At 38.8% G+C, this 27,670-nt stretch overlaps 1 protein-coding gene across 3 annotated transcripts; it reads right to left on the bottom strand.

The window, feature by feature from the left end:
- Positions 1-1,443: 1,443 nt before the first annotated feature.
- acsf3 (acyl-CoA synthetase family member 3) lies at positions 1,444-26,783 on the bottom strand. Of its 3 annotated transcripts, XM_055154978.1 has the most exons (11): positions 26,744-26,783; positions 26,654-26,674; positions 25,531-26,301; positions 24,650-24,805; positions 20,856-21,010; positions 20,064-20,209; positions 16,128-16,225; positions 15,778-15,904; positions 4,180-4,314; positions 3,957-4,068; positions 1,444-2,036 (listed from the first exon to the last, which is right to left on the bottom strand). In XM_055154978.1, exons 3-11 carry the CDS (start codon positions 26,242-26,244, stop codon positions 1,922-1,924), a joined length of 1,758 nt encoding a protein of 585 aa, XP_055010953.1. In that variant the 5' UTR covers positions 26,245-26,301; positions 26,654-26,674; positions 26,744-26,783; the 3' UTR covers positions 1,444-1,921. The 3 variants fall into 3 exon arrangements, with proteins under 3 accessions (XP_055010953.1, XP_055010954.1, XP_020794647.1); XM_055154979.1 differs by lacking the exon at positions 26,654-26,674; XM_020938988.2 differs by having other exon boundaries at positions 26,654-26,783.
- Between the last annotated feature and the right edge of the window lie 887 nt (positions 26,784-27,670).

Consider the following 27,670-nt stretch of genomic DNA (forward strand, 5'->3'; position numbering starts at 1 on the left):
AGAGAGGTGGAGGAGGCGAGGTGGAATAGGAGAGCAGGAAGAGGAGAGCAGGAGGAGGAAAGATGGAGGTGAAGGGAGTGTGGAGGAGGAGAGGTGGAATAGGAAAGCAGGAGGAGGAGAGCAGGAGGAGAGGTGAAGGTGAGGGGAGCGTGGAGAAGGAAAAGTGGAATAGGAGATCAGGAGGAGGAGAGATGGAGGAGGAAACGTGGAGATGTGGAGATGAGGGGAGCGTGGAGTGGGGTTAGTCATATGGAGTGTGGGGCCAGCTGTGGATTTGTGCGTCGCTTCAGGCTCTTCACACCTGTGTACATCTCGCCTCAGAAAAGTCTCTCAATTATACACTTTAGTGCATGGAGCTAAATTTACAATCAACTTATTTCAGTCTCTTACATAAAATGTTGTTATGTAATAATTACTCAAAACAGAATCTGTAACTGTCTCAACATGATGGATTGGCACAGTAACCAAAAGGTTGATGGTTCAATGTTAATATAACACTGTAATACACATAGTGTCACCGTGTTCTTGGTAGCCTTCTTTGCCAACGTTAGTTACTTAAAGAGACAGTCCAAAATTTTCGACATAGGACCTCATTTCCTAGTTAGCCAAAGTGTTGGAGACGTGTGGAGACAAAAAATTCCATCCAGTCCTTGTATTTGCAGAGGTCACTGGTACTAGGCTAGTGCAGGTTAATGGCCATAGTTAGCCTGCCACTAAAAACTTCGTCTTACCCACTCCACAAAGCACCCGAAGAAAATCTATTATCACACCAGACTGTCAATGTGAATGTCTGTGTCAATAGAATAATTTTAGAAGTAAAACCGACCTTGCATTTGAAGGATTTATGTCTGAGCAACAGCAGTGAGTTGTACTTCCTGATAGAAAGCTTGGCAGCGGTGGACTGATATCACCTAGCACCTATCTTACAAGCAAAGTAAAGTTCCGCTGCTGCTGAGAAAATAGTCCCTCAACATGGTAAATGGTAAACATTTTTCTATAGCGCTTTTCCACCTTCAAGGCACTCAAAGCGCTTTACAACAAGGAACCACCCATTCACACACCAGTGTACGCAGACACTGTGGGCAAGGTGGGTTAAGTGTCTTGCCCAAGAACACAACAGCAGCATTCATCTGTGGGAGCTGGAATCACACCAGCCAACCTGTGGGTCTGACCGCTCAATCTGTGATGTTTTATGTCGAGAGCTGGATTCAAACCACCAACCTTCAGATCAGTGGGCGAATGCTCTACCAACTGAGCTACTGCCGCCCATGTGACGATTCATGCGATGCAAGGTTAGTTTTATTTCAAACATTATTCTATCAACATGGACATTCACATCGACACTCTGGCATAATAAGAGATTTACTTCAGGTGCTTTGTGAAGTGGGTAAGATGGTTTTTAGTGGCAGACTAACTATGCTCATTGACATGCACTAGCCCAGCACCAGCGACCTCTGCAAATACAAGGACTGGATGGAATATTTAAAAAAGTTTCTCCACACGTCTCCAACACTCTGGCTAACTAGGAAATGAGGTCCTATGTCCAAAATTCCAGACTGTCCCTTTAACTTTCACAAATAATCACATTTAATAGGAATGGCAGGTTCATTCATTAAAAAAACTACACTTTACAAGCATGATAGACTTGGTAAAATTACAGCATGTTAAGATGTGCCAGTCTGTTAACAGAGCTACAGAATATATGCCCTGGTGATAATATAATATTACCAACAATTTAATCAAATAATAAAGCCTGGATCATAAAACACTGGATCACTAATTGTTTCTCTATATAATAAAATCAATAAGGCACTTGTTCAACTGACACTGTCCAACACATAGTTTATACTAGAGTGACTAAAATGTTACTCCTGGGTGTATTGCTAACCGTATATACTGTGGTTTCCATTGAACACAGTGGTCAGGGGAAGAAGTGTCTGAGCAGCTCCTTCTTGTTGACCTTGCCCATTTGGTTCCGGGGCATCTGGTCCACCAGCAGCAGGCCTGTGGGGATGGTGTAGGGCGCCATGTGCTCCCTGAAAAACAACCCCAGTCCCATAGAGGTCAGACGAGTGAAAACAGAGGAGCAATAACACATAGACAAACACTGCACAAGGACGCACTGACAATGATGAGTGTGCCGACAAAAACATACACACAAATGCATCGGCACAAACAAAAAAAAAAACACAAAACAATTTCAAAACAAAAGCTCGCCCTGTGGCAGAGCAGTCCAGATAAGCAAACCAATGTCCTTCATACAGTGCGCCGCAGCTCCCCTCCCTAATATCCCATTCGCCTCCCAGACACTTCCCTTTATGAAACAATATAATCTCCACTATGAAGAAAAACAAATAATACAGCGGAAAACAGAAGGCAGGGATAATTAAAAGTCTTTTATTTTTTTCCATTTGGGGAGCTCAGTTGTTACGTCAAGGATTGAGGCCCGGGGCTTTTTTATTATCTTTAACCTAGTTTGTTTGTGTGCGCGTGTGACTTCCCGTGTTAATGCTTTGCTGCGCGCAAGTAGAATGATTCATAGTGGTGCCATCTTACGCCCCTTTGAGCAGATGTGTCTCCAAGTCAATGAATACAACTACACTGCATATATTGTTGTAATGTGCCACCAGTTTTCGTCTATAGCGCTCCCCCTGTGTTCAATCCAATGACGCTGACTGAGACTGACAGTTGAAGCCAGGGCACTGAGGAGTGAGCATCCATCCACTTGTTTATGTCTCATTTTATCTGTCTCTCTCTTCCCTCCATCAAATCGTAGCACTGGAGCGTGTTTGGGCCCTGGCTGACCACTGGCTGTACCCATGGCACCATTGTACTGGGTCACGTCACGCGCACCAATCCGGCACTAAACCACCGCTGGACCAGCAAAGGGCCACAGCAGTCAGACTCAACCACCCCCACACCATATGGAGCCTACAGCACTGGAGCTACACACATGCAATGCAGATAAATGATACTAGTGGGATGTGGAAGGAAAGCAGTGAGGATAAAACAGATGGTAGAGTGAAGGTGAAGGAAAAGGTGAAGATGAGAAAATCTAAATTTCTGCAAAAAGAAACAATAGTGTTATAAAAGTGTGTAAGCAAAGGTTGCGTGTCGCCAGCTGTCCACAATGGAAAAATAAACTACTATGATAGTTATAAAACATGGAAAAGAATATTAAACAATGAGGTTTACAAGAACGAATCATCTCTGTGGTATCGGTTTTATCTATTGATTTTGTCAATACTGTCTGTGTAGTTACAATGACAAAGGAATTTGAATTAGCATTTAACAAATCTGACTCAAGAGATTGAAATTACTTTGAAGAGGTTCCAAATCAGTTTGATATTATTTTTGATGGAGATTCTTTCATATCAAATTTCAGAAATGGAACTTAATTTGTCGTTTTTGTCATTTTTGTACAATTGTTTGTGTTTGCGGTTTCTTACAAAACATGTTGATGGGAGGGTGCCTCAAGTATGTCTGGTGTTTTGAGAATTTGGTCCAAATTATTTTAAGGGACAAACATGTTTCAGGAATCTCAGCAAGAAAAAAAATGTAACAAGGATTACTTCAGGGCCTTGGCGCATGTTTTGCATTACTTTCTGTATATAAATGCGGGACCAGGGAACAGTATAAAACAATAGTGTGTAATGGTGCATGCTTTGTTGTTCTTGAATTTTGTTGGATTTCTGGATGATGAATCTGCTGTTAGTTATTCAGGTCACGGTCTCCACTGGTGGTACAGGTTGGAGTCCACCTGCTTCTGAAAAGCATTTTTAAAGGTGGCAGGTGGCCCAGTATTTAGAGACATCATCCTTACTGGGTGTTCAGACCATATACAACTCTGGCACCTGCTTTCAGGTAATGCTAAGAGGAATAGTCATAATACACAAAACACATGGGCTACCTATGAATAATGGAACGCAGCCGTGTCAAGAAACAAAACTATTTACCGAGCCCAAATCTTCAATTCTGGTAAAGTCAAGTTCTTCCCCTGTCGGAGCTGTACCACTGCAGTGACCTTCTGACCCCAAACTGCATCAGGAGCCCCGATCACAGCCACATCTGGACAAGTGCATCACACAATTAAAGATATGGATAATCTTTACTAGAGAGGTTGGATTTAGTTAGTATATTGCTTTATATATAAAAGTACAATATTCTATGAACTCTTACCTATAATATCTGGATGTGCCAAAAGGTGGCGCTCTACCTCAAGTGCGCTGATCTTGTAGCCTCCACTTTTGATGATGTCTACACTGGTGCGGCCCATGATCCAGTACACGCCATCTTTATAGACTGCGGTGTCACCTGCAAAATTAAGAAATAGCTGAAATTTTAAATAATTTTCCTCAGGGAGTAGTTTAATCAGTATCCATAGTCATTAACATTTATTCCAGAGCTCACACCCAACCCATTTTTGTTTTAGTAGACCATTCAGCAATACATGAAAAACTACAAAAGCACTCAGAGAGCGCAGACCTCCGCCAAGGACTACCCCCATTTTTTATATAAATTGCGATAAAATCAGTCTTCTGGATCAGATCCGGATCAGCCTTTGGAATATGAAAGAGGATCCCATTGTCCATCCCTGAGTCAAATTTCATGGGGTTTGGTCAATAATTAACCGAGATATTGAGAAACAAAATTTTTGGCCTCATTTACCACAATGTTAACTAAAATTTCAAAGTGATCCAGAATCCAGGATTTCTTCCGGATCACCCCCAAAATGAAATCAGTTCTTCCTTTTCACATTTCCAACACATCCTGAAAATTTCATCAAAATCGGTCCATAACTTTTTGAGTTATGTTGCTAACAGACAAACAAACAAACAAACAGACAAACGCTGGCAAAAACATAACCTCCTTGGCGGAGGTAATAAAATCTTGTCTGGCTGAGTTGATATGTAGGCTTGGTACTTTTTTAGCAGTGTAAAAAAGAAAAGATTTTGCAGGAAGTAATAATCAATTTCAGATGATACACTATTTTTATCCAAATCTATTAATCTACAGTATGAGAGTCTTGGTCTAGACTGTAACTATGAACAGTAACTAATGCTTTGCTCCTCAGGCGTCTCCTCACATGCACTGGAGCAGTGGATGGATGATGGCTTAAGATCCCCAGCCCCCTATGCTTACTCCAGAGAGGGGCGGACAGGTGCGGGACGGGTGGGCGGGTGGAGGTAGAGGGGTAAAGAAGGGGGGTGGGGGTGTTATAGCAGTGGGACATGGGGCTCAGCTGGGCCGGGGTGCGATGAGCTCAGGAAATGGGTCACTATGGATGAGTGGAGAGAGACTGAGGAGACAGTGAAAATGGACAGAGAAGGGAGGAAGGTGTCTTTTAGGATTATTACAGGTGCTGCGTTCACATCTGCGGCCAAACCAGGAAAAGAAAAAACAAATTAAAAGTGAAACGTGTGAGATGAGGTCAAAGGTCAGGGACAAGCATGTAAGGACAGAGGTGAAACGCCGCTAGGGGAAGAGTCTTGTAGCTATTTAATGTTCTGTTAATTATTTCTATTCTAGTGTAACATTCTGCTTTGATCTGTAGACTGCAGACAGTGAGTTGAGAAATGAATGTTTTGTTACTAAATTAAGACATACTCAAAGGGAAAGAAGAAGAAAGCAGGCAGAAATGTTTGTAAAAGCTTTTCTGAATATAATAAATATATTTTGTACAGGTCTTCAGAGACATTAACAGGTGATTGTGTTGACAGCATGCCAGTCAAATGCTGAACTAAAATTGGTACAAACCTAATTCATGCCTTTTTATTACACACCACTCTATGAATGCATTTCCCAAGTGTCCCTAGAATAAAGACTAAACTGAACAAGAAAAAAGGACAAAGAATGACTGAGAAGAAGTGTCACCAAAATACCAAATCAATAAAATAAACAATAGTGCTTGTTCAGCCCAATGCGGTGACATAGAGGAGAGTCACATTCAGATGGTGGCCTCTTTAACTGCCATCTTCTCTCTATCTTCTCCTCCATCATTTAATCTCATTTATTCCCTCCTCTGCCTCCTCCATCCATCTCCTCTGCGCTTTTCAGACTCCAACACAAAACCTCTTTTTTCTCATCCTTGCCCTCCATATTTTCTCTCTAAGTCGTTCGTTCAGCGTCCATGTAGCATCGCTCACCACATCTCCACTTCCTCTGCTCCACCTTTCTTCCTGTCTGCTTTAGCCTCTGCCTGTATGCCTCAGCATCAATACAGAGCCCATCTGTTCCCATACATCACGCACTTCATTTCAGTTTATTAGCTGGGATAAATCATAAATATTTCATTATACATCACGGGCGGCTGTCGCCTGCACACCCACAATTTATCACTGCTGCCCTCTCTGCCGGCTTGCCACGCCGGCTATAAGCTTTCCAGTCTATTAAACAAGATTGATACAGTGTGTAAATTTAGATATTGGGAATTTCTTCACAGACCACTGCTCCGCACTGATAGAGCAGGGTAATGGGGAGAGGAGGGGGGGTGAGGGGAGCAGAGTGAAGGATAGAGCTTGGTTTGGTGTTAACACCACTAATGCTGCTTTCACAGAGAGGCCAGACAGCAAACAGATGTCATTTAGAGAAACAGAGAAATGCTGCTGCAAACGAAAACAAATGGCATTTACAAACTGATATTAGGAATACAATTCAGATGTGCAAAAGAGAAAAACACAAGAAAACTATCTACATGCGGTATTCCTCATAAAGAGAAAGAGTGGCACAAAATATAGTATAGCTACTGTGACCTCCACTGCACAGCTTGTGTTTTCTTTGACAAAAACAATTTAATTAAAACTTTGAAAAGGGTGTTTTTGATCACCATCACCAGCACAACTAAACATGTTTTTGACTTATGTTTAAGTGCAGAGAAAGAAAGCCGCATTAATGAGGCCTGACAAAAGCATTCTTGAGCGGAGTTTGAAGTGTGAGACTCTTTGACCTTGGCTGTTTGAGAGAGCGAAATAACGAGGACTACAACAACATGTTTGGAGAGAAGTACAAGTGGGAATTTGATGGAGAACACAGGCTGATAAAAGGGAAGAGGGGCGAGATAGTTAATATGAACCATGTCAGAAAAGCACACACACAACACACAAAAGCACACAAGAACACACAAACACGACTCCAGGCATCAGAGACTCACTGCCATTATGTGTTATGGCGTCGGAGGCAGATATGGACGAATGGCTTTCTTAATTAAAACGATAAGAAGCCTAATTGCACTGGGCTTTCATCTCATTCCGAGGCATTAAAGAAAGTGAAGGCGCTCAGTGTGAAGAGGAAAAAAAATGAAATAAAACAGTTCGAGACTTTAACCGAAGGATGGAGGACAGCGAAGTTTTATCATGTCTTTCAGAAAACAAGCAAATGGCCCTGAAGAAACTTTTACCATCAGCGAACTAAAAGAAATCCAGATAAGACAGCTTTTACAGAGATTTTAAAGTTTGTTAAAGCAGAACATTGCGTAAGTGAGTTTTTCTAAACCGTTTGTCATAATGATTTAAAACAAGCCTCAATAGTCACACGCCTGTTGATGTGTGAAATGTACACTCCAACAGTGGATCTTCGGTGCTGCTGTCAAATGCGTCTTAATCATTCTTATTGTTATTTATGACAGCTTCCAGCACACTGACCAGCCATATGTGAAGGGCGCTCAGTAATCCAAAGAACTGACGTCTTAACTCATCATATAATTTAATCTGTAAATTAGTTATTTTATGAAAACAGAAAGAAAACCACATTTGTCTCGTTAGAGACATTTTACATATTATCTTTTTTTCTGGTACTTAGCATTAAACTATAACATAAGTAGAAAACCATTTTACATTTGTTCATTGTAAATTGCAACGTTGATCTAAATGGGCTTAGTAATAGAAACAGGACCATTAACTTCTTGTTCAAAAATGGCAGAAATGTAAGACCTCGCTTTTTCACTGTGAAATTCAATAGTAGCAAGCAACAGATTTTATGTTTTAAATTTTTTTTTAAGAAGTCTAAGTAATATTTTTGCTTTCTCCATGTATGACCCAAAATAAAATTTTTGTACTCTCAAGTTAGTACAAAGCAGAGGGGAGATAGGGGTTGTGTGTGTACAGCACTTTGGCCAGCTGTAAGGTGCTTTATAAATAAAGTTGGTCTGGTATGGTATAGTATGGTAACCAGACATTTTCTGAGCTGTCAAGCCTCAAAGTCAGTACCGTACATTATTACTCAAACATGAATGAGTCTATCAAAACAGAACAGTTCACTTGCAACCCAGTGGCCAAGCAGCTTGTATGGAAATTCCAAACCCCGGTAAAGATTGCACAGTGTTATGCAGTAGTATTATGGCAGTAATTTCAAATAACTGCATCCTGAAAGGTCTATTATTTTTTGTAAAAAAATGTGAGAAGCCTATGTGAAAAGAATATGTACTTGTTAATACATCTTTATACCAATTTCTTGGAAAAAGGCATTCAGAGACCACAGTAAATGTATAACTTTCTCCTATACAAATGCACAATGGAAAACTGTACTCATAACCATGCCACAGCTATGTAACTTGACCTTACATTTCCATTTGTTCACATCTTTTCTTATCAATGACCTGCCTCTGTGTTGGACCTTGCATCTGTTATCCAAGCCACACTGTAAAGACTTCTCACACAACCATCTTAAATCTTACAAGGACACCCATTTCTTTGTCCGAATACAAAGTGCAAAAATGGAATGTTCGCCACTGGAGGTAACAACAAAAGGGCAAAGTGTGACATGTGACAAAGGCCAGAGCCAACTTCACAAAAACAGCTCTCCGGCCGATGGCGCTGCTGCCAGATGTGTCAGACAACTCCAAAAACGCACAAAAAATGTGGTTGGAGGTGACAGTAACCATCCATTAGTCTGTCAGAGCTGTGTGCGTTGTGGAGGTGAGGGAGAGAAACATGGTGGATGCATTTGTAAGTGAATGTGACCTGGATGGGAGCACACTGCACTTGTTTTTGTACACAGCTCAGCCCTCGGGATGTCTGTGGTATTCAGCCTCCTGCAAACAGCAAAGTGATGAATGGGGAAATGATAGCAGCAGAATACAGTCACACTGAGAGACCAGCGCTGTGTGAATGAGATTGTGGCATTATGGATTATTCATTATTATGCTAGCAGAAAGATTAGCATAACAAACAAAAGAAAGATTAGAGAAAATATTGTTTAAAATAGTCCTCATGTCTACAGGCTACATCGTACCGCAAAGCTATCAAACTTTCTAAAAAATAGAAAAACTGGATCAATTCACCACAGAATTGGTCCACATTTTCAGATCGCAAATTAGTTTATAAATGTTAAATTGGATTCAGCATGCTCCTAACTTTAAGGTTTATTAATATATACAGTATTAGCAAAAAGGATTATTTAAACATTGCTCAGATTAGAGGGTGTTTAAGGAAGTTTACAACATTTTCAGTGAAAAGAAAAAAAAAAAGAAAGTATGTAATTTAAGTATCAAACCAAGTGACCAACCAACATGTTTACACACAATTTCTTATTTACAAAATTCCTTATTCAATTATTAGGTATTTATTATTTAACAAAAATAATTGTAGAGAGAGACACACACAGGAAAATCAAACTGGAGCCCTTTTATCGATATAAGCATTTACTGACCTGAAATTTCAAATGTGGTGTAATTATTGCAAAAGAATTAAGAGATCCAAAGAACATCTGTGCAGATCTACTTTATATCTCCCAAAATTCAAAACTACTAATGTTAGAATTGCTATTAAATTGCACACAGTATACTAAAGTAATTGTCATCTGCGTATCCAATATTTTTTCAAAGCTACTCATCAAAGTTTGATGCAGTTCACTTGTCATGTTGATTCTCCATCTCTGCACATGTTTTGCACTAGAGCCACTTTTCAGTGTAAGAGCTGTTTGTTTTTGCTGTGCACAGGTATGAGTGGCGCCTGTCTTTCACCTCACCGCGGCCCTGATCTGCAGTGAGTGCCCTCCATCACTGAAGAGACCTCCAGACGAGAGGGGTCTCACAGAGCTGCCTCCGCCGCACTGTAAACACTTAGCATATATGAATATTAATGCCACACATTAAAGCTGCAGGCCTGAGATGGAAGAGTTAATGAGGATAAATAACAGACAGCCATGCAGAGAAATCCCAGCTATGACATTATTTATCATCCTTAACTTTTGTCAGCGCTCCTTTTTTAGTAATTAATATCTTACAAGAAAGCACTTTGCACTTGGATGACTGATCTAATTTGTTTAATATAATGCAATTAAAAGAGCTCGGATTGCTTTATGGTAATGTTGCCGATTATAATCCTTGCTAGGTCTCCACTCCAGCAGCAGATAACAAGATGAACTACAGGATTGATGTCTGTCTTAGATGTGAAATGTTCATCAAGAAAACCACTTAGATGCTGTTTGTATTCTCCAGCTCCAGGCTCATAAATGTGATACAGAGTCAAGCAAGACGGATCAACTGAAGCTCGGGCTATTAGCGTTTAGCATGGCTGCTTTCCAAACTCAAAGCACTATTTTTAGTTTGTGGCACATCAAACCCAAGAAGGAGTGGGATGGGAGAGACAAAAAGAACAAAAGCCTATTGTGTCTGACACCACAGTATTTAACACAAGACAAGACATTTCACTAGAATTAAAGACAAGACCAAAGGCAATTAGGAAACGAAGACAAAGAAAGGCGTTTTAAACTTCAACCAACTAAGTGTGAGCAAATAAGCATTTAGCAAGGTATAAGATATTATAATATAGTTTGGGAATTCTGCAGCTTATGCCCAGTTTAAACTCAAGAGATAAAAACAACAAAGAAAGTTGTTGTCTTCAAGTGTGTTATGTAAAGAATTAAAATGTTGGTATGTTATAAGTGTGAATGATTTGATTTCAAAGAGTAACAGGGTATCCCCAGGTTTGACTACCCCAAATTTAAGACTTTTTAAAGACCTTTTTAAGACCATTTAAGTGAAAATTAAGACCAGCATTGCACCCATTATAACCAACCAACTAACGGTATTATATCTAGAATCTAAGAGCCACTGTAGTTTAAACTTACACTTCCCCCAATCCATTCGCCAGCACCAGAAACCAAAGTATTGTTTACACATACTCCAAATTAGATTGTGATTTCTTGCTGTTTTTTTCTCTCTCTCCATTTAACATTGCACTGCAGCCCGGTTGAGTATACAAAAAATAGGCTAATGAAATTTAAGACTTTTGTGAAAAAAATAAGACTTGGACAACATAATTTAAGACTTTTTAAGGCCTTAATTTAGGAACATGAAATTTAAGACCTTTTTAAGACTTTCAAGACCCTGTGGCTACCCTGAGTAAGCAAGGAAGCAGTGACTTTGGACCTAGAAAAAGGAAACAAAATTGTTTAGTAAATCAAATAAAACGCAAGTCAAAATGTAATTCAAGTCAAATCTATTATCTTTATCATAATGGTATGGAAACAAAAACAACTATAGCCAATTTAAACTCTTTCAAATTGTTCCAATAACATGATCTTTAATGTCATCTGCAGTACAAATATTTAAAATCCAGGGCACTTTTAACGTAACACATTATAATGATTTAGACCCTGACTTTGCGGTTAGCTCAGCCACTCTATCCTCATAGTACTGTACATTAATCTTACTCGAACCACCCTGTCTAAGAAGAGGAAATATTATGACTAAAATGTCCACTCTGTTTGACTGCACTGGGTCTGTTTACATGTGCTTTAGCCCCACATAAAGACACAGTGTCATGTAGTGGTGGAGCATGGCGGACTGTTGTGCTCAGAAATAGAAAACCCATGTGAGAGGATCAATGCAGTGAGATGTTGTGGAGATGTGAGCTAGAGAGCGCACTTAGAGGGTGACAGCTCCTCTATCGCGCTGCCACTCACCCGGACCCTCCCAGCGCACGCCACACCTCCGTCCAACTATTGATCTAAACTCCACACTCCTTATTCACAACTTTCTCTGTTCCATCGCTCCTGTCTCTCTCCTCTTCGCCTGTCAGTCTGCTTTAATAGCTTTCTTTGCCTCCACGTTTATCTTGTATTGTGCTTCTGCCAAACACTATCATTTTCCAGCCTCAAGAGGATTCAAATGGTACATATTTGCTGACAATTTTAAAATGACAGGGGTTTAATGGTTTGTGTATACAGAGCAGTTTATGTTAAGATGTGGCATATTATAGTAACAAAATTTTAGACTGTTTTTTTTCTGAAGCAGTTTTTATATGCATTCAAGGGGTTAGTGCATTGCTATGAACTGGCAGATGTGCCTAGTCATAAATTAAAATATTAGCCATGAAAAGTGAGATGTGGTTCTGCTAATTAAATTATTAATAGGATAACACATTTGTAAGATTTGCTAGCCGCTATTAGGGATGAACTAAACATATCGGTGTTGCTGCAACGTCAGTGGTCCTGGGGTATATAGGCCAATAGGTATTCTAAGGATTTTTATTTATTTTTATTTCTAACAGAAATAGATGAGCAAAGAAGCCCAGGTGGCTGTATGTTTACACAATAATAAAAAAAGACAATAACATATTGTTTTTACAGAAGTGAAACTTATTTCTTTCTGTGGGAATCGCCACTGGGTTAAAAATATTGATAATAGTATAGGCCACAACAGCAAGTCAAATATCGTAATCAGCTGAAAGAAAAATCAATGTCAAACCATTGATTCTCACATGTGACTTAATTGTTTCCTGTTAAGAATATAGTTAGATCCACAACTTATATTATACATTTTCTTTGATTTTTAAAATGCTGTATTAACCCCATATACGGTACATTCTAGCAGCCTGACTAACACCCACTACAAAACATATGGTTGATGAAATTTGTATCATCTTGTTTATCCTCTTAAATAAATAGAAAGACACCCGTCAGTCCCTGTGAGGAGGAGGAGACAGTTGAAAAGAGCGCTGGAGTGGAGTGTGAAACAGGGAGCAGGTGCAAGGGGAAAGGTGCAGGTGTCACAGAGCAGCCAGGTAGCTCAAGTCAACGCTAAGACTCTTCAACCAGGAGGCGACAATCTGCTCCCACATCAAGATTAACGCACTGCTGTGTCCCTGACGATAGGAGTCTGAACATTTGATTTTATTTGAGAATTAGATGAGCGTCTGACACTTAGAGACAATGCTAGAAGAAGAATAGAAGACAGAAAGTTACCCTTGTTATCCAGCTATATGTTGAGCTGAAAATAACTTATCAGCTATAAATGTGTCATATTACTGTACATGCAGAGAAAAAGTCCTGACATTTTGGCATATTTTTCATATATAAACTCCATCTATGACAGCAATTAGGTTTCCAAATACATAACAGTTCAACAGTTGGTGCACTAAAAACTAGCCAATCTATACAATATGCAGCAGCCATCTCTCCAAAAATGCAAAAATATTCACAAAGAAAAACAGTGTTCTTCCAGAAAATCTCCTATTCTTAAAATATGCACTTGAGTCTTGAGTTTAACACTGAAGAATGGAGAAAATGTACATTCATTGCAGTTTTTTCTTTGAGTAACATTGTACAATCTGGCTCCATTAATTCCAGGATACCTGTTATTTTCAAAAGAAAATAACAGGTATCCTGGTATTTCAATGGCTTAAAAGCTGAATGTATGACTTAAAACCAAAGAGAAGTAAACTTTACTTCTTTACTTTTTTTTGGACAATTTCATTATTGCACATAAGACCATATCAAAAATTATTCAAGCTTAATTGCATATTATAAATGTAACTTTAAATACCTTGGAAAGGGCATAAAATAGAGAAAAACACATTTATATCTCAGTATAAAGTTGGCTGCAGTGTTCCCTGGCAGTGTCTGTGAGGGACATATAGACAGGTGGATAGACTTGGTGGAGACGCTGCTCTGGCTCTCTGCTGCTGCTCAGTGCGTTTGTGTCTGTGCTGGAGGCTCTGGTCTGTGGGGAGCTGATTGCACTGCCTCTCATTATGTGGCCACTGGCTGTAATGGAGTGTGACAGTGGCATGCTGGGCTCTGGATCTCCTGTCCTTCTAGCCTGCAAAGCCAATTAAACACACTCTACCCTTCCTCTCTCTCTCCCCGACCACCGGTAGCTCCCCAATGCTGTCTCAATTCTCTCTGGGACTCTGCATGTCACCGTGCTTGCCTTGCTCTATCTAACCCCTCCTCTATACCACATGCTCAATAATTCAAACTTTTTCTCCTATTCTTTTGCCTGGGGCACTTTTTATTTTATGTGACAATCTGAAGTTTCCCCATCCAAACGCGGAGCTCCCGGTGGCTCAGCAGTTAAGACGGATTCCTTTGGGGGTGCAGAGGCAAAAGTGCTGGACTGTTGGGAGAGGCAGCTTTTCTGTGCGTAGCCACACGCAGACTAAAGAGGCAGAGAGAGGAAGAGCAGGGCCTGTTTTCTTAAAGCCCAGAGCAGTCACAAGCACTTAGGAGGAAAAATGCCCTACAGCACCAAAAACACACAACGTCCATTTATCACTTCCTCATAACTCACGAAAATGAGTTCAGTCTTGGTGTGCACCTGAACCATACGTAGGTCTGTCACTATAACAAATTTTGAAGCACAATATATTGGTACTAGGGATTTACAATAAACAGTATCACAATATATCTAATTACAAGTCTCTTTGCTTAAATTAATAGTTATAGTACAGCAATATAGTTTAAAAAAAACTACATGATCAGTGTAATTTCAGTGTCAATTACATGAAGAAATAACTGTTTTGAGCACTTTAAAACTTAATTATTTAGATTATGACAAAACCACAGTGTTGTAAAAGGAAAAAGTAGCATATTTACAATTTTGTTAGCCTCCACATCACAATAAATATCATATTGTTACATCCCTAATTGGTACACAGATATACAGCAATGAATTGAAAGTACTTTATGCCACTGACACAAAGCAGGATAATCCCTGTAAACCAGTTTGTAAATATACAGTGTCATTTAACGCATGAGCTGTCATAAATAAACTGCAGAATGAATTAATAATTAGCCATAAACATTAGTTATTCTACTCTCTACAGCTCAAATGTTATCATATTACAATAAAAATGTCTAAAAAATCTCCCCATTATTGCAAAGAAATTGGGCACTTGATAAATATTGAGCCCAAAAATATATTGTTCCAGCTTTGATATATAGAACCAGAGGTCGATGACGACAGGCCTAAGCATATGTTATAAAATCAGGGCTGGCAATCACGGGGGCCATCATGACTCAATATGATATGTTAATATCACGATATGGCGATACATATGATAATCAGTATACAGATATATCACTGTTAAAAAACAATGTAAGAACAGTATTTGCTAAGTCACTAAACTGCTTCATGTTAATATGAAAACTGTCAAAATGTCACATGTATTACATAAACAAGTTCACTTCCACTGAATAGGTGACAAAATTGTAGTGCTGTCACAAAATTGTTTGCTAAAAGAAACTAAAAGTACTCTTAGCAATGTAGTGCAACAGCCATAACCATACTGAATCACCAATTTATTGTGTTTATGTATGAGTAGTAACACAGTAGCACAGTTGGCAGTAAGTTAGATATCACTAAGAAAGAGTGGTTAGAACCTGAAAATTACTTTAATAGTAATTGATAAGCGACAGCCACCTTACATTTTTTAAAGTGTACAAAATCATCAATTATAGACTACTTTCTTACACTTGTAAATGCTTGTAACAGATCACTGCAGGACAATTAGTGCTAATGGTGATGTGTGTAATTGCAGAAGCAGAGAGCGGTACCTGTTTTGAACCAGCCGTCTGCGGTGAAGGACTCTTTGGTCTCCTGAGGCTTGTTCCAGTATTCCCTGAAGACCGACGCTCCACGGACCAGGAGCTCTCCCTCTTTACCCTCGAGCCCGGGACGCACCTGGGACAGACACAAGATCACTGCAGTGTCATAGGGTAAGAGACACTTTAAAATGTTCTCAATATATGTTTCACTTTTGGATCTCTGTAACTGTTTAACTATTGTGTTGCAAATTTTAACTTTATTTAACCTTTAATCAAAGTCCTTCTGAGATTTAGAAGCTCAGGGGAGTTCTGTCCATAGACCAGGCCACACCAGAACCTTGGCTATTTCTCGTGTTTACCTGAGTTTCTCTGTGATTGCCCTCTGCAATGGTGGTGTTGATGGAGTTATTCATGGTGATGCGAACCTCTACTCCAGGAAGAGGAAGACCTACAGCTCCTGGAGGCAAAACATGTTATATGTATGTACAGAATATTTAGTAAAAAACTCAATAATATTAGAAATAAAACAAAATCATAACTGAGACTTGGGTGTGTGACAACTCTTTTTAATGGAGCACAATGATACAAATGTAAAGGTGGGCTGATCATTTTGAACTGCACTAAATTCTGAACACGTGAAGGGCAGACTTCATTAATCATTCTGCTGTGATGTTTAAGTTGATCTATTAAAATAATGGCTGAAGGCAGAGCAGGGAAACCCCTGTACATAATGGAATAACCTGCAGTTTTAATTTGTGCTGTGTGAAAATGTGAGTAAAGTAATTATAACCAGGAGGTACAAAAGGAAGGTCTTTGTGAGTCGTGAGCCTTTTCTCTAAAGGTATATGTCTGCACTGCTGCCTTGAAGCAATTATGCCGTTTCACAGACCACTGCTCTCACAGAGAAGAGCAGGTCAAGCCCTGATTAGAAAGCAATTTTCTTACTTTATATTGATCCAATCCACTTTGGCCCTGATTGGCAATGCCTGTCACTTTCCAGTCAACCAGTCCAATAAAGTGCTGGACTGATTCCTACAGGTGAGTCCTAATACAGAAATTAGGGACAAATTGTAAAAGATAACAGCCTAAACTTCAATTTAGGAGTCAATTTACACACTTGACTAAGTAGATAAGTAAAGGCAAATTATTTCCTGCTTAATATGTCTCCCCAGTTGCTTTGGGGGTTGGATTTAAAAGCAGTGTCATTAAACTAAATAAGCTGGAAGAATCTCATTGTCCTTAAATCACTAAACTCTACAAGTTTGAAACTTGAAGTGTCAGAGCCCATAACTCCAGCTAAACCCTGGGTCACTCCTCTTGTATTGGGGTGAAGTGGTGTGCACAGTGTAATCTCGCCTCGTGGGCGTTTCTCCAGTGACAAAATGACAAAAACTGCCTCCAGTTTCTCTCTGACAAAAATCTCAAAAATCCATTTGTAGCTAAACTCTGGGAACTGCACATTCTTCCTCCCATCACCATTTTCTTTCTGTCTTGTCAAGATAAAATGACACCCAACTTGAAAGCGCACATGTATTTTTTATAGTGAACAGATTTCAATGGGCAGTGAAGATTCACTATATCATATCATATATCAAAAAGTAATAATTAAAAAAAAATGTATAGTGCACTAATTGCTATCTGAACTATACAGTCTATAAAATGCCAAAAGATGAATTGCAAAGGCAGCGGCATTATGAAATCAAAATGACAAATAATTATATATAATGTGTTTTAAAAACCTGTATATTTGAAATATTTGGTTGACTAATTGAAAAAAGCCAACTTTCAAAATAATAATTTGTTGCAGTCCTAAGAGTTAATAATAAAATGGAACTAGGATGAAGGCATCTCCCATATTTACATCTCAACAAAAGCAATGTGACCTATACAGCATTGTCATAATCTGAAATGTTCCAAAACTGTAAAAGCACAACAAATTCAAAATGCTTTGATGTCAGCCCCTCAAAAAAAAAAAAAAAAAAAAAAAAAGTATAAAAAAGCATAAAACCGTATTAAGATCCAGCTAATGTAGTTGATGGCTGGAATAGATACAAAAATAAGGGTGCATGTGTTTGTGTGGACTCCTCTCCAGTCTCCACTGCTCTTCAGAGAGTGTTTCCTGTGGTTGCTATTGATCTGCTTTAACCTACTTAAAGACAAGACAGGAACGCATTGACTCAAACAGGCACAGACGATGCCCACCCCCCTCACACACACACTCACACACACACTCTCTCACACACACTCACACTCACTCACACACCTTGTTCAAATGTTTTTTTTCTGCAGTGGAAACATCAATACAACCGCAGACCTCTCAAAGCCATTCTTAATAATCATCTGAGAGAAATCAAACAAAGCCAGCGCAGTTTATGCTGAGAAACTTGACAAGCAAAACAAGAGCAACACAATAATATCCTCGACAAAACATGCGCACGGGGCATTACCCAAACCACTTGCGAGGCTAATTAGCATTACCAGGAAGTGGGAGGGAGAGTCGGGAAGGGAACAAGGGAGCAAAGAGCCAAGGCGAGGCAAGGTAGAAGATGAGAAGTGTGCATGTGACCCCATTTCAAGACGTCAACTTTGTTTTGGTGAACATCAGAGGGAGGTGATGTTGGGATTTAGGGGTTTAACTTGACACTGCACCAGTGTGAAATAATGAACGTAAAAACATATGGAGGGAAAGTGGTAGGACTTGAATTGAAAGACAAAGTAAAAAAGTTGGATCAACCTGGCGGCGTTTTCTGTGGTGATAAAATCAATTATAAAAAGTTAGAAAGAAACATGAAGAAGCGTGACCTTTCTGATGGAGGCCACGTTCTTGTCTCCATGGAGATGATATCGCTTTACCTGGAATATTCCACAGTATGGTGTTAATCATATCTATATGTAAAGACAGGCAGGTGGTGCCACAAGATGAAGTCACTGATCAGATCTGTGGAGAGGCTGCGGTGCTCACAGTAAGAATGCATTTTTTTGTGAGTAATAAAAACACCTGTAATTAAAGAAATGGCATACAGTGGAGGATTCAAGGCAAAACATTTACATCTCCATGAGACAATAGTGCACCTTTGAAGTGTCAGGACATGATAAATGAGAAACTAGAGAAAATCCTGAAATTCTAATTAGTAATTACATTAATGAGGCTCCTAATTAATGCTAGACTTGTTTTTATTTGCTTCCATCAACAAAAGATTTTAGACCAAATGAAACCATCACACAAGCTACATCACCCAACCATCACCCAACCATCACCCCCCCCCAACAAAAAAACCAAAACAACAACAAACAAAACAAAACCAAAACATAATAGTTGTTTCTTTAACGACCCCTTGTGGCTGTCATGAGCACATCAACCAATAAACAGCATTTTTTAGAAACAAATTCGACCTATGAAAAAAATGTTGTTATGAAGGTTTGTAATCGCTCTCTTTGCCAGCTGCATCACAACTGTCTCTGCACGTGTACTGAAAACAAATTGATTACGGTGGAAAAACACAAATTACAGGTTTGTTGATTGATAATCATAATTTCTGTGTTTCTTCAGAGGTTATATGTTACATGATGCTAATTAGTCAACAACACAAACAGAAGAAATTCTCTAGAGTCTATGATAAACATTTTAGATAATTGTGTTAATCTAAGCTATACATTATCTCTGGGTTTTTAATTGCTCTTTATGACTTAATGAAATGTTTGCCATAATTAATTTGAGAGTAGTATTTTTCCTGCATATATAATTATGGCATAATCTTATTGTCTTGGTTCTGATAGACTTAAAGGTACACAATGCAACTTTTCTGGTGGAGGGAAGGCTACCATGTTGTCCATGGAGAGGATATTGGTTTGGCAATAAGTACTTCTATTGCTTACTTTTGGTACAGCAGGTGAAAATACCAGGCCAAGTTACTGCTCAGATCTGCAGAGAGGAGAGTCCACTTATTTAAGAATAGATATTTTTCAGGGTAATATAAACACCCGCAACTGAATAAAGACAAGACAGAAAATGACCCCGTGGAACACTCCAGGCACACATACTACATATCAACCCCCCAATAATGTTCAATAATGCACCTGTAAAGGAGATTTAAAGAAAGAGGCAGATAATATTTGGGTTCAATCTGGATCTTTTGCAAAATATTTTCCTCTTTTTGTGATACATTTCTTTCTTGAATATCCTTTGAGTTTCATTTCAAAATAAATGTTTAAATTTCAACATGCACTTGTCAAGAATAGCATCTTTACTTTATTTCTTCTAAAAGAGACTAGCCAGTGCTGTCAGTGCAGTGTACCTGGGATGCGTGGGCCCTTGAGTGGGTTGGACAGTGCCATGCCTATCTCTGTCATGCCATAGCGTTCGAGCAGCGTGTGTCCGGTAATCTCCTCCCAGCGCTGCAGAGTGGGAAGAGGCAGAGCTGCGGAGCCACACACCATCAGCCTGGAGATCAGAGACAAGAAAAGTAACCATATATGTAATATGAATAATGGAGGAAATGGAGATGCACTTATATAGACTTCAGCTTATTAGGCATCTGTCAGAGCTGGAAAAAGACGTAGTTTATCTTTGTCAACAAAAAAGTAATCTCTAATTACTTTAAAATTTAAGAAAAATTTTAAAGTTGTAATTCATTTTTCAAAAACTAAACTGTGCAGGTAAAGGGATTACTATAATCACCTTTTGTAGCACAAATTTTACAGGGCAAGTTCTATTATATAGTTGTATTAGTTGCATTAAAAAGTTGCATTAAAATATATAGTTATTCTGGTACCAGTTTGGGGTTCTTTAGATTAAACACACAGCTAGGTTTGGTCAGGACTACCTTAGCCAGAAGATTTTACAAATTGTGCATGTTTTGGATTGATAGGGACCCAGCACCTTCTCTCTTTGAGGTAAGTTTTCTGACCACTCAGCCTCCATGTTACCACAAGTCATAAACATACCACAGTTTGAAAACCACTGTCTGACACCACTGATGAGTAATATTTCAGAAAATAACATCAATTACAGGTGAATCACCTTGTACACAATCTCTGCAGTGTTTTGTCTCTTTATAGCATATTTGATATTGATCATGTGTTTGTACCTGATCCTCTCCTTGCAGACGGCTTTGACAAAGTCCCTGACATGAGACTGTGTGAAGTGTTGGTCATAATACTGGATGAGTTTAGAGTAGATGGTCGGTACGGCCATGAACACATTCACCCTCGGAGCCTTGGAGCCGAGCAGCCTCTCCCACACCTGCAGGCACACAGGAGACATGTCAAGCTTATTAAATGAGCTTCTAATAGACACAAGCAAGATAATAAAACATAAAAGACAACCAATCTTCTCAAGGAGAAGTTACTGTTTTCAACACTCACTAATCATTCAGTGCTACTCCAGGGTTTAATAAAGTCACCAATAAATAACAATTCATTAGCTTAATGGAAAAATATAGATTTTTATATTTTGAATATATTTAATTTTATTTCTTATCTTCTTATCTTATCTTTATTTATATTTTGACCATGAATTTTCATAGTAATATTTCACCTGAAATTAGATTTTTACCTGAGGAGAACAATAAAATACCTATCTTAGAAATTATATATATCTATGAGCAAATTGCCATTATCAAACTAATTTAAAGTTAATACATAAAAGTGTATTTTTAAGAGAAATCTGGACAGCAATGCTCATATAAAAGATGTCAAACCTTTGCTGAGAAGCAAAGGAAAGAGCCAAGATTTGTAAAGGTCAGGGAGAAGAAAACCCAGAGTGCTGTAGGGCCCTGAACAGACACTTGTGACAAATGTATCTGCAGCTGAAGGAGCCACTTTTGCCTCTACATCACACATGCCTTCACTGGCTCTGCTGTGACTAATACACAAAAACATTCAATGCACATGTAAAAATACTGTTTTAATTAAGCATTCAAGGACAATAGTGTACTGAAATATCTGCCCCACCCTTCACTGTGCAGTCAAAGTCAATGGTAGCACAGATGTGAGCTTGGGAAGAAAGCTGCAAACACAAATTGATATGAGATGCTAAGGTTTAGAAAGCATTTCTAACCTAATTTATAGTTTTTCAGCTTTTCAGTTTTTATCTTAAAATATAAATCAGATAATACAAATCAATTTACGTTGCACATAATGTGTGAAATACACTTCAAAAAAGAAACAAAACAAAATTTAAAAAACCCTGCACCTCCCATTTGTGATGTGCAGTTAATCAATTCAATTAATCCAGTCTATAGTCAGTGTTCAGTCAGTCAGTAAATTGTGGTTTGGAGCAGAAAAAAATGACTATTTTTTTGTGTTAAATCGTATTGATAATCAGTCTGTATGTTTTTTATTCAAGAAATGAACACTGAAAAACTATTGGATTAAAAAAAAAAAAAAATCATTTTCATATTGCCCAACTATATATGCTGTCCAGCTTTACAGCAGGAAACCATGAAGACACTGGGTCATGAATTAAGTGGAGGTGAAAGACAGTCTTTTCCCAGTCTAGTCTGAACCCCTGAAGAGACCAACGCTCCTCCTCAGTGGTCTGTGTACGTACCTTGAGTATACCTCTACTCTCAAACCTCCTATTACCTCCCAACTGGTCTTTTTCCGTTGCTGCTTTCATCTCTTGACCCTACGTCTACCCTTCTTCCTCCTCTGCCTCTTGTCCTATCTCGTATTCACTTACCCCCTCTCTCCATTTCATAATTTCTTGCTTGACTGCCTCAGCTCCTGTCTCTCACATAGAAAAACACAGATGCAGCATATACCCATTCCTCTCACATACCACCACATCCTTCTTAATGTATGGCCAATTTCCAAACTTCTCCTTTGAGTCACCTCTTTCTATACAGATCTATTATCCATTCTGCGCACTCTATTAAGGTCCGCTTCTCCATAGTCTACATTTAATAAACAAACACAGCAAAATAAATTGGCAGGAAATATAATTAAACTTGACAAGAGTCCAATCATTCTCCCCAGAACTATTACTCACAATAAAATTACAAGGCAATCTGAAATGTTAGCCTGCACCTGTACACAGAATATAGAGAAGAGAAAGGGGGTTATTAAGCGAGCATGGGCTATGCTTCCTGGTTGGTGTCCATCAAGTGCAGTGGAGCGCTTCCACCATTGGCCGGTCTGCAGGGGAGAGGAAGGCAATTTATGTCCGTCAAAATGTTGGCCTCTACTAAAGGGACAGGAGCGTGCAGAGCAAAGGAAAGCCACAGACCACATCAAAAACAACTGTGAGAGGGGTGGTGAGATGCCATTTAATAATAAAGGTTCTATATAATAAGTGTCCCTGAATTATGAAAAATGTATATGAGGAAAACATAAGGTATTTGATAATTTCATAACAGTTTACTATTGTGAGAACTGATCAGCTTAGATCAGTACTATTTCGCTGTAGACCAGATGACCATAACGACTCGCAGACCAAATTCATACAGCATGAGAGATTATAGAAGATAGTATAAATTATAGTTTGTTTTGTTTTTAAGTATGATGACACATTTAAATTTCACCAAAATAACAATAGCCTTTTATAATATAATACCAAAACCTTGATTATAATTATGCACTTTGTTGACAAAGCAAAAACATTCAATTGAATAAAATTATAATAAAATAAATATTATGAAATATAAATGCATTGTATTACTGCTCATTGTGCAGAACACTATCACTAAAGTCAGACATAAAAAGGAAAAATAATAAACAATAAAAAAAACTACTACAAATTATTCTTAAGCTCAGAGGACTTGGTATCTTTTCCCAGGCAACACGTGTACACTTGAAATAGACTTATCTGCTCTTTAGTAGATCACGATTCTTCCACTGAAAATTCTTGTCACTATCTGGAGGCAAAATCAGGAGAGATCAATATTGGCCTCTGCTGCCTAGGCTACCCTTCAGAGATCTGAGGGGATAGAAGAGACAGACTATCGATCACTTCGTCAATGTACTGTAACTTCAGGAGCAGGAGAATAAAGGCTTTTTCTAAGACGGAGCGAGGGGGGTGGTGGTTTAGTGCACAAGGTCAGGGATAACAGCAGCATACTGATAGCTCGTATGGTGAAGCAATACCCCAGTTGATAAATACATATGTTCAGCCTGTTTACGTCATGGCCAATATGCTACAAAACCTTGAAAGAACAAATTGAAGCATGAAACTACACTATTGGTACAGCAAAGTTGAGCCTCTGCACACGTCCAGAGACACACTTAGCGCCCTCTGTCCCCCTCCCTCTAAGGGCCAAACAAGCAGCATCATCCTTCAATGTCAGAGCATCGATTGATCCGCTGCTTAAGCCCCTGCCGTGAGTCGGCATTGGTCAGATACAAAGCCACACAGGGCAATTCATCACTGAGCCCCAAACACTTAGTTTGACAGTCAGGAAGGAAGGAAGGAGAGGAAGTAGGAGAAGGAGAAGAAACTGATAGAGCAAAAAGGAGGGAGGGAGAGGGAGAGAGAGAAAACAAGGGAGATGGAGTGAGAGAGCGAACAATTGGGAGGAAAAGAGATGCAGAAAATGAATGCAGAAAATGCCAGAACACACTGTTATTGTGTTTTATGGTGGTTAGGGACGCATCATCAGCTTTTACAAATGTTTCAGTAAGCCCCATTGTAGAAGTTATTTCATGACTAAAAACATTATCTTTCACACTCTTAATGCAGAGGTAGTACTGTTTATATTAATATTGTAGTTGCAATTATAGTCTAAATGATGCAGCAGCAAATTAAACAACTTTCTACTTTTCAACTACTGTCATCTCAGTAACAGTTTGCTGTTTTATTATACATTTTAAGTAAATTAATATTCTCTTGAAGAGACTTTTGTACAGGTTCAGGATGAAAGTGTTAACAAAATAAAGTGTGAACCTTTTGAGGATGAAACTCGGGCAGCATGACACAGGTGGCCCCCACGGACAGCGGACATAGCAGTTTGTTGACGATCCCATGGACATGATGAAGAGGTAAAATGTGAAGGATGACATCATCTTTAGACCACGCCCATTCAGACACCAGACAGTGGACCTGGAGGTGAAGGACAGAAGGACACATGTGCTAAACTGTAGATTTTACTGTGTACTGCATTTCATTCAATAATTCCAGGGAAAAGGAAAATTATCAAAATAAACAAATCATCAGGATCTTACTTATTTTTTGCAGTTAACCATTTGGGTGTATCATCGACACATGATGACTTGTTACAAACATATTCTTCTTATTCTAACTGTTTCCTCTTATAAACTGCAATTATAGTTATAGAATTATAGAATAGCTAGTTGGAAATTATTCAGAAATGTAAAATGGAGAAAAACACATACAAGTAGAAATAAGTAAATGCATTTTTGCTTATTAAAGTATTAATTTTCTTTTCTACTCTGTGTAATTGTGAGTAGTTGTTTTATCATTGTTAATAAAGATTATATATTTGTATTTGTATTGTACTGTATTATAAATGTAATTTTTAAAAATATGTAATGAATAGGGGTGGGTTAATATGTTTTTTCTTCTTCCCACTCATTTTTGAGAAATTTGCTTTTCTGTTATTTTCAATGACCATGTAGTATGTATAAGATTACTGTTACTCTCTTGGCACAAACTGGGAAAAAAAACAACAACAAATTAATCAATCAATAAAGCAATCAATCAGTCATTAAAATATGAAATCAGTCTTTTTAAAAGCGTCAAATTAAAACTTGACCTAACAGTCGACAGAAACATTATCTGTTCTGTCAAGTAAGTGACTTATTTACCATGGCTTTGATGCTGCTGTGTGTGTGCAGTACTCCTTTGGGACGTCCCGTAGTCCCGCTGGTGTAAATGATCATAGCTGACCTTTCATCCCAGTCATTGATGGTACTTTTTTCATGAGTGTCCACTTGAATTAAACTGCTGAGGTTGGAGGTTGGTGGAAGAGTCAGACATGGAAGTCCTAACTTTTGTGCCAGAGGCTCTAGACTATCAGCAAAGGAATGTCCAGCCACCAGCAGTGAGCTCTGAGAGTCACAGATGATGTACTCCAGTTCAGACAGAGGGTGTTTTCTGTACAGGGGCACGGCGGTCCCACCAATTATCCAAGCAGCCCACTGTGCTACTGTGTAGGATGCGTCATTGGCACACAGGAAGGAGATTCGTTTTCCACCAACATCCCCTGTTCCACAACTGAGAGCGGTACTGATTCTACCTGCCAGCCCCAAACTGCTGCTGTACAGTTGTTTATAGCTGTGAGTGCCACTATCATCTATAATTGCAGTCTTGTCTCCATATGAAGCAGCACGGGCGAATACAGGCCCCTTTAGCTTTGGAGGCGTTACTGTCCATCTATGAGCATTTCTCTGAGCTCCAGTTTTGAAAAGCCAGGTCAGTGTCTTCCATGGACAACGGTTTCTATCAGGGAATTTCCCCTGACTGCATGACCACTTCAACGAGTGGAAAGTAGCAGCAGAAACACCAAATACTGGCAACATACTAGAGGACCAGTGTCACACTGATCAAGAGAGCTCCATTAATAATGTCTTTTTTCTCTGCAACAAATTAAAGACACACCAAGAAAAAGGCAATTATAAATCACTTTTACAAAGTAACACAACATAAGACACAATTGAAAATAGTCTGTAATAAATAGTTTTTATTAAAGTAAAGTCAAACTATGTGACATTAATCTTGATCCTGATACAACCTACTTCATTTGTTTTCTACTGGCTGTCAGACAATATATAATGATGTTTATTTTGATATTGTTATGGTATGCATTTTACACCTAAAAAAACAACTCTGACACAAACACTGAAAGAGTGCTGAGAAACGTTTACACTGTCAATATCAAGGTTACAGGCGGTAAAACGGGAAATATATAAAAAAATACAAAACACTTACACGTTTTTGAAAAGTGATGCCCTAGGAAAAGAATTATACGGATTTATTATAGAGCACACGAGTGAAGTAAACAACATTTTAAGGCCTTACCGCGGAGCAGTGTTGACAAAACCGGTACGTACTGTTTCAGTGACGGACCGTGCATCAGCTTCATTGTCCCTAATGAAACAAGAACCGTGACAAGAGTTCCGGCACAAAGAAACTGGTGGAGGGGAGAACTGACTGTAAGCAACCATTTTATTTATTTTTATATTACCAAATATAGTTGATTAATTTAATGGACAAACCAACAGTATTAGTTGTGATTTTATTATATACTTATACAGAACATGGATCTAATTTTTTTTTAAATTTTATTTACTTTAACCTTTTAATCATTATAGTTGATTAGCAGTATAATTTCACCTTAGTGGTCAATAAGTTATATATTGTATGTTTATAAACTCCCAGAACTGTGGTGCAGATTATTCTGATATTCAGAAAATATCTATCTACTACATATGGGGCTGTTTGGCTGGAGATCATAAGTTTAGTAGCGTGCCAACTAGCTTGGCTGGCATGATCATTACAGTGCAAGTGGGCACAATCAGCCGCCAGCTGGCACTCGCGGGCCTTAGATGAGAGAATGGTACAGACATGGCACACATTCAAAAAGTTTTCACTTCCCTCCCCAAACCCCCTACACTGTGAACGGTGATGGCATGTTCCTAACAAAACTGCAGCCTTTGTTTCAGAGATCTCCCCTTCACTCTCAGGAATAGTATCGTCAAAGACCACTCGCTCTCATTTCTGGAAAAAAAAAAAAAAACATTATTCAAGGGGATGCCATGATACTCCTGCACCCACTGTTTGGATATTTCCGGGATATTATGAATTTTCACGACTACAAATACGATTTATTTGTTAACATTTTTTAGGTACAGATGGTGGAGTCGCGCTTTGGCTCGATGGATCGTTGTAAGAAGAATCAAAACCAGACGTTGACGACGCGTAATTTTGGAATTGTGTCCTGGAAAT

Source organism: Boleophthalmus pectinirostris, unplaced genomic scaffold (assembly GCF_026225935.1).
Source record: "Boleophthalmus pectinirostris isolate CB_2022bp ecotype Guang Dong unplaced genomic scaffold, ASM2622593v1 HiC_scaffold_19, whole genome shotgun sequence".
In the NCBI taxonomy this organism is placed as follows: domain Eukaryota; kingdom Metazoa; phylum Chordata; class Actinopteri; order Gobiiformes; family Gobiidae; genus Boleophthalmus; species Boleophthalmus pectinirostris.